Source organism: Balaenoptera borealis, assembly GCF_965194805.1.
Source record: "Balaenoptera borealis genome assembly, chromosome: 17".
NCBI lineage: Eukaryota > Metazoa > Chordata > Mammalia > Artiodactyla > Balaenopteridae > Balaenoptera > Balaenoptera borealis.
This window is the reverse complement of record NC_138876.1, coordinates 38,155,073-38,172,100: the sequence shown is the minus strand read 5'-3', so window position 1 is coordinate 38,172,100 and position 17,028 is coordinate 38,155,073. Positions and strand designations below refer to the sequence as shown.

At 46.3% G+C, this 17,028-nt stretch overlaps 1 protein-coding gene across 5 annotated transcripts in view; it reads left to right on the top strand.

The window, feature by feature from the left end:
- MATN2 (matrilin 2) overlaps nt 1–17,028 on the top strand; it is a 161,428-nt gene that overhangs the window by 57,423 nt on the left and 86,977 nt on the right. For all 5 annotated transcript variants that reach the window (XM_082364257.1, XM_082364256.1, XM_082364258.1 and 2 more), the window contains exons 3-4: nt 2,671–3,240; nt 13,891–14,013. In XM_082364257.1, coding sequence (XP_082220383.1) covers nt 2,671–3,240; nt 13,891–14,013 — 693 coding nt within the window. The remainder of the gene's footprint in view (nt 1–2,670; nt 3,241–13,890; nt 14,014–17,028) is intronic.

Sequence of the window (17,028 nt, the reverse complement as noted above, 5' to 3'; positions counted from 1 at the left end):
CCTGCAAATGTCAGGGTTGATATTGATCTTCTCCCTGCGTCCTCAAGGGCAGTTTCTGGGAGCTCTGGTTTGAGAAACTCACCTTAAATTCACCCAGCCTCCAGTGTTATATGTGGGTGCCACAGAAGGTTGGCTTTCTGCCATGATGCCGGCATGCGGGCGTGCTTCCTCCCCTAAAATTGTTAGACTTGTGAGGCTGCGATGCATGAGGTGTGTGTGCAGGCGCTCAGGGGCGAGTCACGACCTGGCAGGCCGGCCTGGTTGGGATGACCTCAGCCGCCTTTTCCACTTCTCATTTTAATGACTGGGTTCACTGCTTCATTTCTGGTTTTCTCCCTCTTTCTTGCTGCAGCTGCAGTGATTGGGATTTAGGGCAAGCATTTGAGATCCCTTTTCTAATCCCTATCAAATCCGGATTTAGCAGTGGGAAGTCTGGGAAAGGGAGGGGGAGGGGGGAGGGGCTGGAGGCCATAGCTCAGAACATCTGAGAAATCCCAACAGGAACGCCCAGCCTCCACCTTGTGACGCCAGAGGCCTCTTGTCTCATCCAATCTCACCCGCTTCCCAGAATGCCTTCTTGCTTGCGCGCTTGAGTACAGCGATTGTGGTGGTAAGGGAGAGACTTCGACATTTGCCTTTTTCCAATTTAACTGTGCCCTTTGTTGAAATGTTTCTTGGCCAGGTACCTTCTCCATTTCCACTACTGCTCCCACCTCCCTCCCCCGACCACCCACCCCTGGTTGAGATTAAGTTTCTCTCTCAACCAGATTTGTGCAAAAATTGTCTGGATTGTCCACCCTGCAAACCCCTGCCTGACTCAACTATTTTTTTGTTGTTGTTGTTTTAAAAAAAACTGAGGTATAGTTGATGTACAATATTTTATAAGTTACAGGTGTGCAACATAGTGATTCACAGTTTTTAAAGGTTATACTCCATATATAGTCATAAAATATTGGCTATATTCCCTGTGCTGTACAATATATCCTTGTAACTTATTCATTTTATACATAGTAGTTTGTACCTCTTTATCCCCTACCCCTATATTGCCCCTCCCCCTTCCCTCTCCCCACTGGTAACCACTAGTTTGTTCTCTACATATGTGAGTCTGTTTCTTTTTTGCTTTATTCACTAGTTTTATTTTTTTAGATTTCACATATAAATGATATCATACAGTATTTGCCTTTCTCTGTCTGACTTATTTCACTTAGCATAATGCCCTCCAAGTCCATCCACGTAGTTGAAAATGGCAGAATTTCATTCTTTCTGTGGCTGAGTAGTATTCCAGTGTGTGTGTGTGTGTATATATATATATACACACACACACCATATCTTCTTTATTCATTCATCTGTCGATGGACACTTAGGTTGCTTCCATATCTTGGCAATTGTAAATAGAGCTGCAATGAACATTGGGGTGCATATATCTTTTTGAATTAGTATTTCTGTTTTTATCAGATATATACCCAGGAGTAGAATTGCTCGGTCATATGGTAGTTCTATTTTTAGTTTTTTGAGGAACCTTCATATTGTTTTCCACAGTGGCTGCACCAATTTACATTCCCACCAACAGTGTAGGAGGGTTCCCTTTTGTCCATATCCTCTCGACAAACTTCTGCCCCACTCAATTGACTTTTTATTATGTAACTTCCCTACAGAAGAGATAAGTTACATAATATAATGCTAATCATATTATGCCCATCACCTGTGGCATCATGTACAAATTTCAGTCTGAATTTAAAGTCATTTTGTAACTGGCTTCATGCTACCCCTCCAACTTAATTCCTATCCGTAACTCCTAGCAGGGCCTTCATCACTCGTTCTTTTATCCACTCTATTCATGCCATCTTGGGCTTTTGTTCATGTGTCCGTCTCCATGTGTTCCTTCTCTCAGTCCAAACTCTATGCATCTGTAAAGCCAGCTCGTGTCCCATCTCCTTGACTCCAGCCCACTAATATCCCTGTTCTTTGAACATCTAGTGTCGGCACCACATAGTTTCATACTAGTTATTCTTTCCTTGTTCCAGTAATTAAGTCTCCCCAGGTAGACTGTAAGCTTCTTGATTTGGGTTGCCCCCCCCAAGTGTCTTCTATACTCCCTGCAGTATCCAGCCAAACCTACGTGCTGTGCAGTAAATAATAAAGTAATTTTGACCCTGCTCAGGTGTTTGCCCACCTGAAAACTGCATTGATGACTTTCTAGAAACTGAAGTTCATTTATCTTGTAAAAAGAAATAGTATCTTTGTTGCCAGTACTGATGATCACCCAGTCACGCACATATACACCCTTACAACCTTCCCAAGGGGGGAAGAAAAACGATGAAGACGGGAGGTTTGAAAGGTGATCCCTGGCCCTAGGATTTCCAACATGCACTGGGTCCTTAACACTCTTCTTTTCTTTCCTTTCCTTTTCTTTTCTTTATTTTTAATTGAAGTATATTTGATTTACAATATCATGTTAGTTTCAGGTATACAGCACAGCGATTCAGTTATACATATATATATGTATATATAACTTCTTCAGATTCTCTTCCCTTATACGTTATTACACAATATTGAGTAGAGTTCCCTGTGCTATACAGTGGGTCCTTGTTGGTTATCTATTTTATATATAGTAGTGTGTATTTATGCTTAACACTCTTCTGATGCGTTTGCCCTCCCCTCTTTCCCCAGAGAGCTCCTGTGAGAACAAGCGGGCAGACGTGGTCTTCATCATTGACAGTTCCCGCAGCGTCAACACCCACGACTATGCAAAGGTCAAGGAGTTCATCGTGGACATCTTGCAGTTCTTGGACATTGGCCCTGACGTCACCCGGGTGGGCCTGCTCCAATATGGCAGCACCGTCAAGAACGAGTTCTCCCTCAAGACCTTCAAGAGGAAGTCCGAGGTGGAGCACGCCGTCAAGAGGATGCGGCATCTGTCCACGGGCACCATGACGGGGCTGGCCATCCAGTACGCCCTGAACATCGCATTCTCAGAAGCAGAGGGTGCCCGGCCACTGAGGGAGAACGTGCCGCGGGTCATAATGATTGTGACCGATGGGAGGCCCCAGGACTCGGTGGCCGAGGTGGCTGCAAAGGCCCGGGACACAGGCATCCTGATCTTTGCCATCGGCGTGGGCCAAGTGGACCTCAACACGCTGAAGGCCATCGGGAGCGAGCCGCACGAGGACCACGTCTTCCTGGTGGCCAACTTCAGCCAGATTGAGTCGCTGACCTCAGTGTTCCAGAACAAGTTGTGCAGTAAGTCCTGTTTCTCTGGGGCTCTTCTCAGGGAATCATTAGGATGAGTTCATTCATCTTCCAGTGTTCATTCTGTGCTAACCTGGTCCCGGGTACCGGGCTGGCAAGGGGTGTTTAGCAAAGGCCAAGGTAGACACGGTGCTCTCTTGGGGCTCACGCTGTGGCCAAGGAGACATATTAAGGATGCAATTATACAAATAAGTAAGTAACTGCAGTTGTAACAGTGTAACGGAGGAAGAATTCAGGACAGGACCTGACCTAGGCCAGGGGGCTCAGGGAGATTTCCCTGAGGAAGGGACATTTACGCTCAAACTGCAGAATGAGTAACAGTAGATAGGTGAAGTTTTTCTCCAGCACATTGGCTTGCCCTGGCATTCCCTAGGTTGGAATTCATGAGTTGTGGTAAGCATGGGAATGGGAGGGCAAAAATAATAACATAACTTCTCCTTGGATGGTGTGGAATACTGAGCATTTTTGCCCCATGGTGGTGCTAGCAGTGGATGTTTTCTCAACCCAGAAAGCAGCCCAGTGTACGGGGAAGACCAAGATGTGCTCCTGGTACCTTCCCACCTGGTAGGATGGCAGGTGCCTCCCGACTCCTTCTGCAAGGACATGCCTCCCCAAGTCCTTGAGCTGCATTCTTCTGCTTTAAGGGTCTTCTTCGCCGTCTTGCTTTCTCACCCTTCCCTCCCCAAGGCTTCTTTCACCCTTTCTTGCCAGACTCCTCCCAGCTACCTCCAAGCCGAGCTCCTGCCTCAGCTTTCCCAGCAGGTCAACTTGCCCTCTCCCCAGTTTCCTGCTTCTGCCACCGTCTTCTCGTCCTTTTCTCCTCCAGAAGGGCAGGGCGCCAGGCTGCCAACCCAGGCTCCACACTAGTCCCTGGAAATGGGAAACAAGCCTCCTGACCTGGTAAACAGTGTCCAGTCCAGCTTTGCCCACCCGCATTGGTCCCTGTCCCCTCCAACTGCCATGCTTCTTCGATGGGAAAACAAAAGCAAGTATCTATTCTGAAATGACTAGTATTTCCCTGGAGTCTGCATGGAGAATGACCTGAAGGACCAGACTCATCTCCACCTCACCGGGAGCAGGAACCTTTAGACCAGTTCTCAGAATGTGACAAGGCCTAGAAAGACCCCCCAACCACCAACCTCCCCCGACCCTGTCAAAGCCTCAGGAAGGAAGTACGGTGTGCTTTTGACGTCTTTTTAAAAAATTCTCTGCTGAAAACTAACTTCAAAAAGCAGAGACCCCATGAATTCTTGACTCCAAAATCAAAAGTTTTACTTAAAAAAATCAAGGCCATGAAGGAAAAAGAAGCTTTTGCTCTGCAGTGTCACTTGGAAAACATTCAGAAGTGCCATTTCCCTGGCGCCGCAGAGGGGCTGGGTCTCTGTGGCGTGCCGTGGCCTGAGTCACCTGGAAAACTTCAGCCAGTAGAATGCACTGCAAACATTTTTAAGGTTTTATGACTTTAAATGACTTCTGCAGAATTTATATTCCCCCTTTCCTGGAAACATTAAAAAAAGAAATTGGTTCTGTAACAGTTTTGACGTGTTTATTCAGTTGTCTTGGAAAAATGTTAATGGATGAGTTCTTTTATAAGCTCTCTGAATTGCTCAGCAAAGGGAAAGGTAATATGAGGCTGAGGATGTGGACTTGTTCGTAGAAGAAGCTTCTCTGTGCTTTATGGCCTGGCAGCAAAATTAAAAGGCAGTTTGGCTACTCCCGTTTCTGTAATCTTGAAGCTCTAAGAAAACATCAGTATTGTGCCATTCATTCATTCATTTGTTAGGGCCCGGGAACTGAATCCCCCTTCCTACCCCACAGAAGACCAGCTCCTGTCTCTCCTCATTGCAGGGCTCCGCTGAGCAGACTTGTCAACTGTCTTGAAAGGTGAAGGAGGCCCCGGGGCCTCTTCATCAACCGTGCAGTAAGGATCGCAATAACTAACATTTACAAAGCACTTTCTCTTGTGTTTTCGCACTTTATCCTCACGAAAATCTGGGGAGGCAGCACGATGCTATCCCTCCCTTTCACAGGACTGTAAACTTGTTAAGTGAATTCCCAAGCAGCCAGGAGATGGTGGATTCTACTTCCAAACCTCCTGCTCATTTCATTCCTCTTCGCATTGGGAGATAGAAATTCCTCTTTTAAGGTAAACGGTTTTCTGCAGACAGCCTCCGCAGTCCAACCATGCTAGGCACACCAGCTCTGAGGCTGATATTCACCTCGGAGTTTGATGGGAAGCCTTTGCGATGGGGAGGGACAGACTGAGATTTCAATGACCCCACCTGCCAGCTGTATAGGTGCTGAGCACATCTGTAAACTGGGGATTTTACCTGCGGAGACTAGATGTGTGAACAGGCGTTATAAACTGTAGAGCCCCATTCAGTGTGCACCATGTTGTGTATGATTACAGTCAAACACACGAAGGACCAGCAGGGTAGGCAGATGGCCTCAGCTTTGACCTGCCCTCCAATCCTCAGACAACAGCGTCTACCATGTTGCAGATGGCAGTTCTCTTGGGTTTTGGAAGTCTCATTTGTTCCTTAAACATTTATTGAGCTACACTCTGAGAATAACAGCCAATTTTGTCCTGGGCTAGGTACTTTCCAATATGTTATTTCATTGAATACTTATAACAGCCCTGTGAAGCAGGTACTATTATTACCCCATTTTACAGAAGTAGAAACTGGGGCTTAGAAAGGACAAGTGGCTCCAGGTGGCAGAGTTGGAGTCTCTCTGGCTTCAGAACTCTTACCCTCCACCTGCCAGGTCTGAGGGTTTCAGGCTGGTGGGAAGACGCTCTCATCCCAGAGAAATGGGATGTTGGCTATATGAAGTATGCACTTCAGAGGCCTTGGGAAGTCACCTGGCACTGGGGGCCCTCTGATCAAAGAATGCCAGGGTCTGCCTAGGGAGTCCAGGAGAGCTTTAAAGAGATAGTAATGATTATACCTAACACTTATTGATATTAATATGTGCATTGCTGTTTTGCGCTATTAGTGTATGTTAACTCATTTTATTCTCACAACAAACCTGTGAAGTAGGTGCTCCTATAATTCCCATTTTACAGAAGAGGAAATAGAGACCCAGAGGAGTTCAGTAACTTGTCCAAGGTCACATAGCACAAAGTGGCAGAGTTGAGGTGTGAACCCAGGCATTCTGGCTCAGAACCTACATCTTAACTACTATGTGCTACACAGACTTGAAAGAGGAGTAGGGGGTACTTCCCTGGTGGCCCAGTGGTAAAGAATCCTCCTTACAATGCAGGGGATGCGGGTTCGATCCCTGGTCAGGGAACTAAGATCCCACATGCCGTGGAGCAGCTAAGCCTGTGTGCCTAACTACTGAGCTCGCGTGCCTCAACTAGAGAACCTGCGTGCCGCAAAGTACAGAGCCCACGTGCCCTGGAGCCTGCGCGCCACATCTAAGCAAGAGAAAACCCGCACGCCACAACTAGAGAGAAGCCCGCACGCCGCAACGAAAAGATCCCGCGTGCCTCAACGAAGATCCCGCATGCTGCAACTAAGACCCGACGCAGCCAAAAATAAATTAAATAAATATATAATAAATAAATCTTAAAAAAAAAAAAAAGGAGAGTAGGAGTTTACCGGCTAGAGATGTGTAGGGAGGGCGATTGCAGTAAGCCGGGAAAAGAATGATATGTTTAATAGTTTTTTTCTATTTCATTTAAAAACAAAAACAAAAAAATGAGTCCAGAGTCTCTGTTAATTTCGTGACCTGCTAAGGAGATACAACCCACAGCTTGAGAAATGCTGATGAGAGGCTAGGCAGGGATGTGGAGGTCAAAGTGCACCTAGAGAAGGGATTTCAGAGGGAAACTGAGCGGAGGCTTGTGTGCTTTTGGGCAGAACCGAAAACCGCCGCTGGATCGGTGGATCGGTGGGGACAGGGTATTTCCAGGAGTGATCAAGACAGGAACCTTTATCGTACAGTTAGGAAGAGAGTAGGCTCTTGTGCTCACTGGCTGTGTGGACGTGAACTCAGGCACAGGGGTGGCTTTGTACCCACAGGCAGTGAATTCCCGCACCAGCCACAGCTGGGGGCAGGGGAGCTCCTGAGGTTGCATTCTCAGGCCGCTCCAAGACCTCCAAGAGAATCTTAGAGGCCTCCTGTGAATGAGGCCCTGTCTACAAGATGACCAAAACCTACCCATCCTGGGGCCCACCATTTCTGCCACCCAGTGAGAGAGGACACTGAATCTAGGGGCTGAAAAATGCATGTCTATTCTGAGCCTTCTGATGACTTGCAACCTGGGCAGGGCTGCCTTTTTTTTTTTTTTTTTTGGCCGCACCAAGCAACTTGCAAGATCCTAGTTCCCCCACCAGGGATTGAACCCTCGCCCTCGGCAGTGAAAGCGCAGAGTCCTAACCACTGGACCGCCAGGGAATTCCCAGGGCTGCTTTTACTTAACCTCTTGGTATCTGCTTTATCAGGCACTATTGAAGGCCCTAACAGTGTTCCTAAGACACACCTCCCATCAACCAGCCTGGGTAAAGTACACACTTACTGCAGCCCTTCAAGGCCCTGTTGCTAAGTGGGAGGCCAGATGGACTTCCACAGGCCTTGACTTTCCGTACCCAGTAATTGTTCCTTTCAAGACCCCCAGTCAGCCCACCACTCCTTTGATCATTCCTTTAGTCAATCACACAGTCATTAATAAACACTTATGAACATTCAGATCGCCTGGTTAAAAATCCAATCCTGCCTAAGACTTAGTCTGCTGATTAGTGATTTCTCCCGCTGAATGCAAAGCCTTGACCCAGCTTCAACCTACAAGGCCTTCTGAGGTGTGAGACCACCTGCCGTAGGAGGCAGGACTCTTGTGCCCCCTTCAGTCACATCACAAAGGCCTGCCCCACGGGAGGGCAAGGCATTAGGGCCAGATGCTCTTAGTATCACCGATTCCTCATCTGTAGAATTTTACAGGTGGAAAACTTTTATACTACCTTAGTAAAAATGTTTGGGATTCTTTTGGTTGAAAGTAATAGAAATTCAACTTGAACTAGCTTTAGAAGGGCGGATTGTGTTATATTACTCATGGAAATAAGGAGACGCACAGTGAATGACAGCTTTGCTTTCTCTCCACCCCTACTCTGCTTCCCCTTGGACGTCTCTGGTCCATGGGCAGAGAGCATGCACCCTGTCAGCCCCCAGATATGCTTGCCCTCGGTATAAACCCCCTTTTCCTCAATTCTAGTGGCTAAATGCCAAGAAAAGACTCTTGACTGTCAGACCCTGAACACCCAACAGTGGCCAGGAGAGGGGCTACCTCACACCAACACAGCCGCTCCCCCAGTCAGCACGCATTTGGAATGAGAAGGAAGGCAGCTTCTAGAAAATAATTCAGTGTCTGTACTGAAGGTCCCTGGACATCATACATGCCTTGATTCTACAGGTAAAGAAATAAGCCAAAAAGAGCTACGCAACTTACATGAACTTCCCTCACTTGTTCGAGGCAGAGGGGAACTAGAGCACCTGTCTTCTGGCTTCTGACCCAGTTCTCTTTCCATTACACCAGGTTTCTGGTTTCAGTTTCTTTTGTGGTACGTGGGGCAGTCTCCTGGGTCCAATTTCTTTTATGGTACATGGCCAAGACAAGCCTTAGTAACAAGCTGTCACTCCAAAACCCTATGCAATAGTTCTTTTAATTTCCCTATTTGACAGGTGAAGAAAGTGGAGTTCAGAGTAATTAAGTAATTCATACAAGGTCATGGTGAAGCTCAGCTGTAGTCTTATTTCCAGAAGCCTTTCTCATCACCACTGCGCTGTCTGCTGCCCAGCAGGTATTTCCTCTGCCTCACATCTCCTGTCAAAATAATTATCTGTCAGGGTCTCGGTGAGAAGTCAGGCAGCAGGGTCATCACTTGGGCCTCATACCAGTGGATAACGGCTGTGTTGCCAGTTGTCTAGACTTTAGATTTTCTTCATTATGGAGGAAAATAGTGACATGCGGGGAGTTGCATAAGAACGCCTCTATGCCCGTGGGTAATTTGACTCCAGCAGCCTAGGAAAAGAAGAGAGCCTTCCAGGGTGCAAAGCAAATGCAAATTAAAAACAGGATAATGATTTTTCCCTCTTAACACGGTCAAAATCTTAACGTTTGATAATCCTGAGTGCTGAAGTTTTGAGGAGGTGAGCATCATTACTCTCATGCATTGCTGGTATAAACTACCTTGCAAGACAGTGAGGTGATATCTATTTAAAGTAGGACCCAGGAACTTCCCTGTGGCGCAATGGTTAAGAATCTGCCTGCCAATGCAGGGGACATGGGTTCGAGCCCTGGTCTGGGAACATCCCACATGCTGCGGAGCAACTAAACCCGTGCGCCACAACTACTGAGCCTGCGTGCTGCAACTACTGAAGCCCGCGCGCCTAGAGCCACTGATCCACAACAAGAGAAGCCACCACAATAAGAAGCCCGTGCACCGCAATGCAGAGTAGACCCCGCTCGCCACAACTAGAGAAAGCCCTTGCGCAGCAATGAAGACCCAACGCAGCCAAAAAAAAAAAATAAAGTAGGACCCGGTCCTAGAGAAACAACTGCACATGTGCTCAAGGAGATGTGTTTAAGACGGTTCATCACAGCATTGGGAAAGCGAAACTGTGGACTGGTGGGGAAATGGCTAAATATAATGAGGACTAGTCATATGACCAATGGATAAAGCAATTAAAAGGAATGAACTAGATCAAATGTATTTGATCAAAGCTAAGGTGTACAGTTGATTCTCATTGTTCTTGGTAATTATGTTCTATAACGTCATGGTGAACGCTGACTGAAGTAGCAAGTACTGAACCACAGCTCCTAGGGGAAATACAGATTTAGGTTCCTCGGAGCCTCTGGTCCAACACTGTTGTCAACTGATCAATACATAATCTTGTTTTATGTGTGTTTCTGTGTAAAGACACCTTATTTATATACTGTTGATTCATTAACATTGAATTCACAGCCAACAGCACTATCACTCTTGCCCGAATGAAATTTATCAAACACACATTTTCTCCATAAGGCACATCATAGCCTCCTTGCACTTAGGAACACCAGACACACTTCACTTCAGCAAACACCAACACTTCAGCACTACACTTGGGGCCATTTGAAACAGCAACATCATCAACAAAAAAGCACAAAAATGCAAACAGTGTGGCACTTGAAAAGGATACTCATTCACAGTCTGAGAGCAGAAACAAGAATGCAGAGAGAGCATCGTCTTGTTCAACCTCAGCTGGCGACCTAAATTTTTCATCGCTCTGAGTGCGTCCACGAATGATGATGAAAGCACTCTGAGTATTGATTTTAGGGTAACAAATAAACGTTTGCAAGTAGGCAAATTCTCAAATGTGGAATCTGTGAATACTGAGGATCAATGTATGTGTCCTCACACTTTAACATCTCGGAAATTGGGTGCATCTTAGGTTCCATGAAAGATAGTATATATCAATAGAGATAGAATCTGTTATTAATGCTGAGTGAAAAACCAAGGTGAAGATGAATATATATAGGATGAACCCAGGTATGTAAAATAAAACAAAAGTCCACCATGCTTCTCCTTTGCTACATACAGTTAACGCATATCAAGCATTCCCCTGTGCTATGTTTTAAGCACTTTACCATCTTAATTATTTGTAACCCTTACAAGGCCCTTATGAGGTTGGTACTATTTTTACTCCCATTTAATAGAAAGAAGTTAAGAAAATTGCCCATGGTCACAAAAACATATTTCTTTCACTCTGAAGTAAAAATGACTGATTGGATTTAATCTATGAACTTTCCTAACATTATCTGTATCCTAACAGGAATTAAAACACAGTCAATCGTAAACTCAGAACAATCATTCTAAATTGTATTATGAAATTAAAAAGTTTTACTTTCGGGCTTCCCTGGTGGCGCAGTAGTTGAGAATCTGCCTGCCAGTGCAGGGGACACGGGTTCAAGCCCTGGTCTGGGAAGATCCCACATGCCGCGGAGCAACTAGGCCCGTGAGCCACAATTGCTGAGCCTGAGAGTCTGGAGCCTGTGCTCCGCAGCAAGAGAGGCCACAATAGTGAGTGGCCTCCACTTGCCACAACTAGAGAAAGCCCTCGCACAGAAACGAAGACCCAACACAGCCATAAATAAATAAACAAATAAATAAATAAATAAAATTAAAAAAAAAAAAAAGAATTCGCATGCCGCAACTAAGACCCAGCACAGCCAAATAAATACATAAATAAAAATATTAAAAAAAAAAAAAAGTTTCACTTTCACTTACTGCCCACCATGTTTCTTACTTTGAAGTAAAGGGACATATACTTAAGATATGCCATCGATTTCATCAGTAGCTGAGTTTTCCTAAGCACTGGAGTGAGGGGATTGTTCTTAGCTTTTGAAAGCCTCTTCTGTTTTAGCTTTATAAAAATATATTTCTACATATGGACATCCTTTTTGTTTATGACAACACTTGCATAAATTGTACTCTGCTTATGCTGATGCTTGTTAATTTTAAATATGTTCAGGTTGAATTATATGGAATAAAGTCATAAATTAAGATGTAAAAAACAATAAGAATTTTCATGAGCTCCAACAGACTTATGCAAGGATCAATATATCTGAAAGCCGAGGTACTTCAGAAACTAAACGCAGAAATATATTATTTATTTATTATTTTTAATTAATTTATTTATTTTTGGCTGTGTTGGGTCTTCACTGCTGTGCGTGGGCTTTCTCTAGCTGTGGTGAGCGGGGGCTACTCTTCGTTGTGGTGCATGGGCTTCTCATTACGGTGGCTTCTCTTGTTGCAGAGCACGGGCGGTAGGCGTGCGGGCTTCAGTAGTTGTGGCACGCGGGCTCAGTAGTTGTGGCTCACGGGCTTAGTTGCTCCACAGCATGTGGGATCTTCCCGGACCAGGGCTCGAACCCATGTCCCCTGCATTGGCAGATAGATTCTTAACCACTGCGCCACCAGGGAAGTCCCCATTATTATTATTTATAAAATTTAACTTATTTTTGGCTGCATCGGGTCTTAGTTGCGGCACTCGGGATTTTCGTTGAGGCATGCAGGATCTTTCGTTGTGGTGAGCCGGCTTCTCTCTAGTTGTGGTGTGCAGGTTTTCTCTTCTCTAGTTGTGGTGCGCAGGTTCCAGGGCGCGTGGGCTCTGTAGTTTGCGGCACGCGGGCTCTAGTTGTCCCGCGGCATGTGGGATCTTAGTTCCCTGATCAGGGATCGAACCCACGTCTCCTGCATTGTAAGGTGGATTCTTTAACACTGGACCACCAGGGAAGTCCCAGAAATTTTTTTTTTTAACATCTTTATTGGAGTATAATTGCTTTACAATGTTGTGTTAGTTTCTGCTTTATAACAAAGTGAATCAGCTATACATATACATATAACCCCATATCTCTTCCCTCTTGTGTCTCCCTCCTACCCTCCCTACCCCACCCCTCTAGGCGGTCACAAAGGACCGAGCTGATCTCCCTGTGCTATGCGGCTGCTTCCCACTAGCTATCTATTTTACATTTGGTAGTGTATATATGTCTATGCCACTCTCTCACTTCGTCCCAGCTTACCCTTCCCCCTCCCCAGGTCCTCAAGTCCATTCTCTATATCTGCGTCTTTATTCCTGTCCTGCCCCTAGGTTCTTCAGAACCTTTTTTTTTTTTTTTAGATTCCATATGTATGTGTTAGCATACGGTATTTGTTTTTCTCTTTCTGACTTACTTCACTCTGTATGACAGACTCTAGGTCCATCCAGAAATATTTTAAATAGAGACATAAAGATTATGGAAACATGTGAGTGCATTTTTTAACTCCAGAAATTTTTATAATACTTTTGCCTATTAAAAAATTACATTGGGGGCTTCCCTGGTGGTGCAGTGGTTGAGAGTCCGTCTGCCAATGCAGGTGACATGGGTTCGAGCCCTGGTCTGGGAAGATCCCACATGCCGCGGAGCAGCTGGGCCCGTGAGCCACAACTACTGAGCCTGCACGTCTGGAGCCTGTGCTCCGCAGCAAGAGAGGCCGCGATAGCGAGAGGCCCGTGCACCGCGATGAAGAGTGGCCCCCGCTTGCCGCAACTAGAGAAAGCCCTTGCACAGAAACGAAGACCCAACACAGCCAAAAATAAATAAATGAATTAATAATTTTTTAAAAATTACATTACTCTTGGGATTTATGATCCTGAGAAACCGTTGATTCTTTACCACATCCTCATTTAACTAATAGCTTTTCCTCCAAACCCGCTGCGGCCTACCAAGTCCACACGTTAGTCAGAGCCACTCCTGGTATCAGCAAACTTTCTGATCCCTCTGCCCACCGACTGGATAATATTAATTGCACTGTGAAATTGCTGTTTTTGCAGGTCGTTTTTGACCTGTTTTTAGTTGGATATCAGGAATCTCGTATGGCTCAGCCTAACATCATTTCCCTTTGACCCTCTGTGGCCCTCTATCTGTATATTGCTGAGGGCATTTATGTAGAACTGTCTTGTCCTACCAGAGGCTACCCGTTGAGGGGAGGGACTTCAGCTTGTTTCTCTTTGAGTCCTGCTCGTTCCTTCACAGCGTAGATCCTGGATGAATGTTTGCGAGGGGGATGCAGTTAGAGAAGGCATCATCGTTGCCTTAACTTGCCGTGTCTTCCCTTTCAGCGGTCCACATGTGCAGCATCCTGGAGCATCACTGCGCTCACTTCTGCATCAATACTCCTGGCTCGTATGTCTGCAGGTGCAAACAAGGCTACATCCTCAACTCGGACCAGACGACTTGCAGAAGTAAGATTGCTTTGCTGATATATTTGTTCTGTCCTCCTCTGCTCTCCCACTCTCTCCTCTTTTATCTGGGCCCATGTAATTCATCTGTGGTCCCTCCCCCAACCAAGTCATCGTTTCCCTAAGGACAGAAACGAGGTTTTGTAACTCGTGCATTTTGTGTTGACCCCTGGCCCCCACTCTGCCTTCACAGCGCTGAGGCCAGAGCCAGGCACACAGTAGGCCATCAGGAAGAGTTTGGAAGATCGTTGGAGGCTCCTTCTTAGAAATAGCCTCCTTGAAGTCATTTTGCTGAGGTCAAGTATTTTACAAAGATATTCTGATAATGCTAAATCAGAAAATTTAATTGATTAAGACCCATCACCCCAAATCACCTTTTTATACACTGAGATATTTACAAGTAAAATGATATGATGTCAAAGATTGGCTTCAGTATAATTCGGTGCTGAAGTAGGTAGAAAAAAAAAAAAAAAAGAAATAGCCTCGTTGAATTCGTGAGCTGCTGTCCTTTACTTCCAAGCTGTTCTTTAGGGGGGAACCGCTGAAGAGCCTTTTCATCCGCTGTCTCTATTGACTGTGCCCTGAGGAATTGTTTCTGTATTTTATTCTCTTCCCTGAAGTGTGGATTTAGGATGAGCTACTAACATTGGCTGGGAATGATTATTCAAGTTCTGTTTTAGAGGTGTGCGGGGACCTCATTGCTTTGGTGAGGGATGCTTTATAGGTCTCCTAAATAGAAAAGGACAGACAGATATAGTGTTAATAGAATGCACATTCTCTTTTTTTGGCCAAGCCCCAAAACTAGGCAACATACTGACATTTGAGGCACATGAGGTAATCCGCCTCTTAGAGGAGAGAATTACCCATACACTGAGTGTTGTGCCTGTAATTTTTTTTCAAGTTATAAATAAAGCCACTGTGTTAGCCCACAGACAACCAGACTTCCTCAAGACATGAGGAAGACTGGCCCACATGGAGGCCAATAAAACTCAGCTAATCTGACATGTAGGTCATGCAATGCGTAATTGTTATTATACTGCATGGTAAGCAATTAAGCACTAATGGAAAACAGTTTGCACAAATGGCTATAATTAGTATCCTGTTTATGGAGCCAAACCACATTTTCCTTTTGTCTTCTCACTTTTCTTTGGGTTGAGAGTGGTTGGCCAGGGGCCCCCTGACCCCCAAGGTTAGGGAACATCTGCTCGACTTCTGCGGTTCTGTGGCCTGTAGAAGCCCAAAGCCCTCAGGCTATGTAAGTCCTGGGGGACCCTGTGTTCTCCGGCTCCTCCAGGTTGCCAGATTGTTTGTTGTGTGGAGCCTGAATCATCCTGGCCTTCCGCTTGAACCTCTGACTCTTCTTCAGTTTCCACAAAGAAAATCACTCGTACCATATGCTCATGGGTTTAATAGAATTTACTGGAGGACTGAGGGAGCCCAGGCAAGGTCGCCTCACATAGCGCTCAGCAAACAACCTAAACATCTTCTTAGACGTGCCCCATCCTCTCCAGGAGCCTCCCACTCAGAGTTTCTCTGCAGAGCACTCAGCCTCCCTCCACCTTGCTAACTCCCATCCTGCCCTTCCCTTCCCCAGAGCACAAAAAGTTCTTCTCCTTGCGACCTGCCCCGGTGATCCGCTGGGATCCGGGCATCTGCCGGTGTCCACTTTCCATGGTCTGGCTTAGTCAATCCAGAGGAATTTCGAGACCAGAAACTAAAAAATAAAAAGTTTGATGTCATGAGCTGGGCCTTCCCCACACAGCAGGTTTGCCAGCCCCCGGCCTGGTCCCACCTCAAGTCCTGAGGCCCCAGGCTCTCCCAAGGTCGGTCTGGCCTTGGCTCCCTCCTGTTCTCGGGCTGTGGGTGCAAAGAGCGTGATGCAGAAACTGCCTGGGTTCAGACAGACTGATTTGGGTGGAGGAGCAAGGAGGCCCGGGTCAGAGGGCCCTGAACCCAGGCAGTGGTTCTCAAGCATCAGTAATTAAGAGTCACCCAGGGGACTTCCCTGGTGGCGCAGTGGTTAAGAATCCGCCAGCCAATGCAGGGGACATGGGTTCGATCCCCGGTCTGGGAAGATCCCACATGCCGCGGAGCAGCTAAGCCCGTGCGCCACACCTACTGAGCCTGTGCGCCACAGCTGCTGAGCCTGTGTGCTGCAGCTACTGAGCCGTGATCTTGGTCTGGCGAACAGTGCAAAATTGTGCCAAGGGGAGGCTGTTCTGAGCCGCTCGCGGGGGCCTGTCCCTGTGAGACATGGAGAGAGACTCACTGGGCCTGGAGGGGAATGAGACACAGCTATTTCCAGTTTTGAACCTTTAAGGTGTTCCAGGCCCCGTACAAATTACTAGAAATCAAAGAGTGAATAAAACAGCCGTGTTTCTGCTCTCTTGGAGCTACATTCTTGCATGGAAGTAAATTGGATAAACAGCCAAGGTAGTTACGGTCCAAAGTGATTGCAGCCCCTGCCCAGCTCAGTGTGCCGCACAGGACGTCTGGCCTAACTATAGCCACTCATTAAGTGTTTCCCATGCGCCAGGAGCTCTCCTGAGTGCTTCATACTCATCATCTCATTAACTCTGACATTGAGCTCTTCAGGTAGGTTTAGCATTCTCATTTTACAGGCAAGGAAAATAAGGTACCAAAAAAGGTTAGACTATTTACTCAAGGTCCTGTGGCTAGTAATGAGACCAAACCAGAACCCAAATCCTATTATGTGTGACTGCATGGGCCCAGCTTTTACTCACCATTCGATACTGTCCCATGATCCTTGAGGTGGAAGGCAACCCTGCAGCCAGAGACACTCCTCCAAGCCCACGAGGACAGGCAGGTTCAAAGGCTCACTGTTCCCAGGGGAGACTCAGAACTAATTCACCAGGACTAACATTCAAATGATTGTCGTTCCCCCAAGTTAACTACCAACTCCTGTGATATTGTCATTGTACAGGATGATTGTGAGAGGGACTCTTAGGTGATGGCCTTCAAACACACACACACACACACACACACACACACACACTA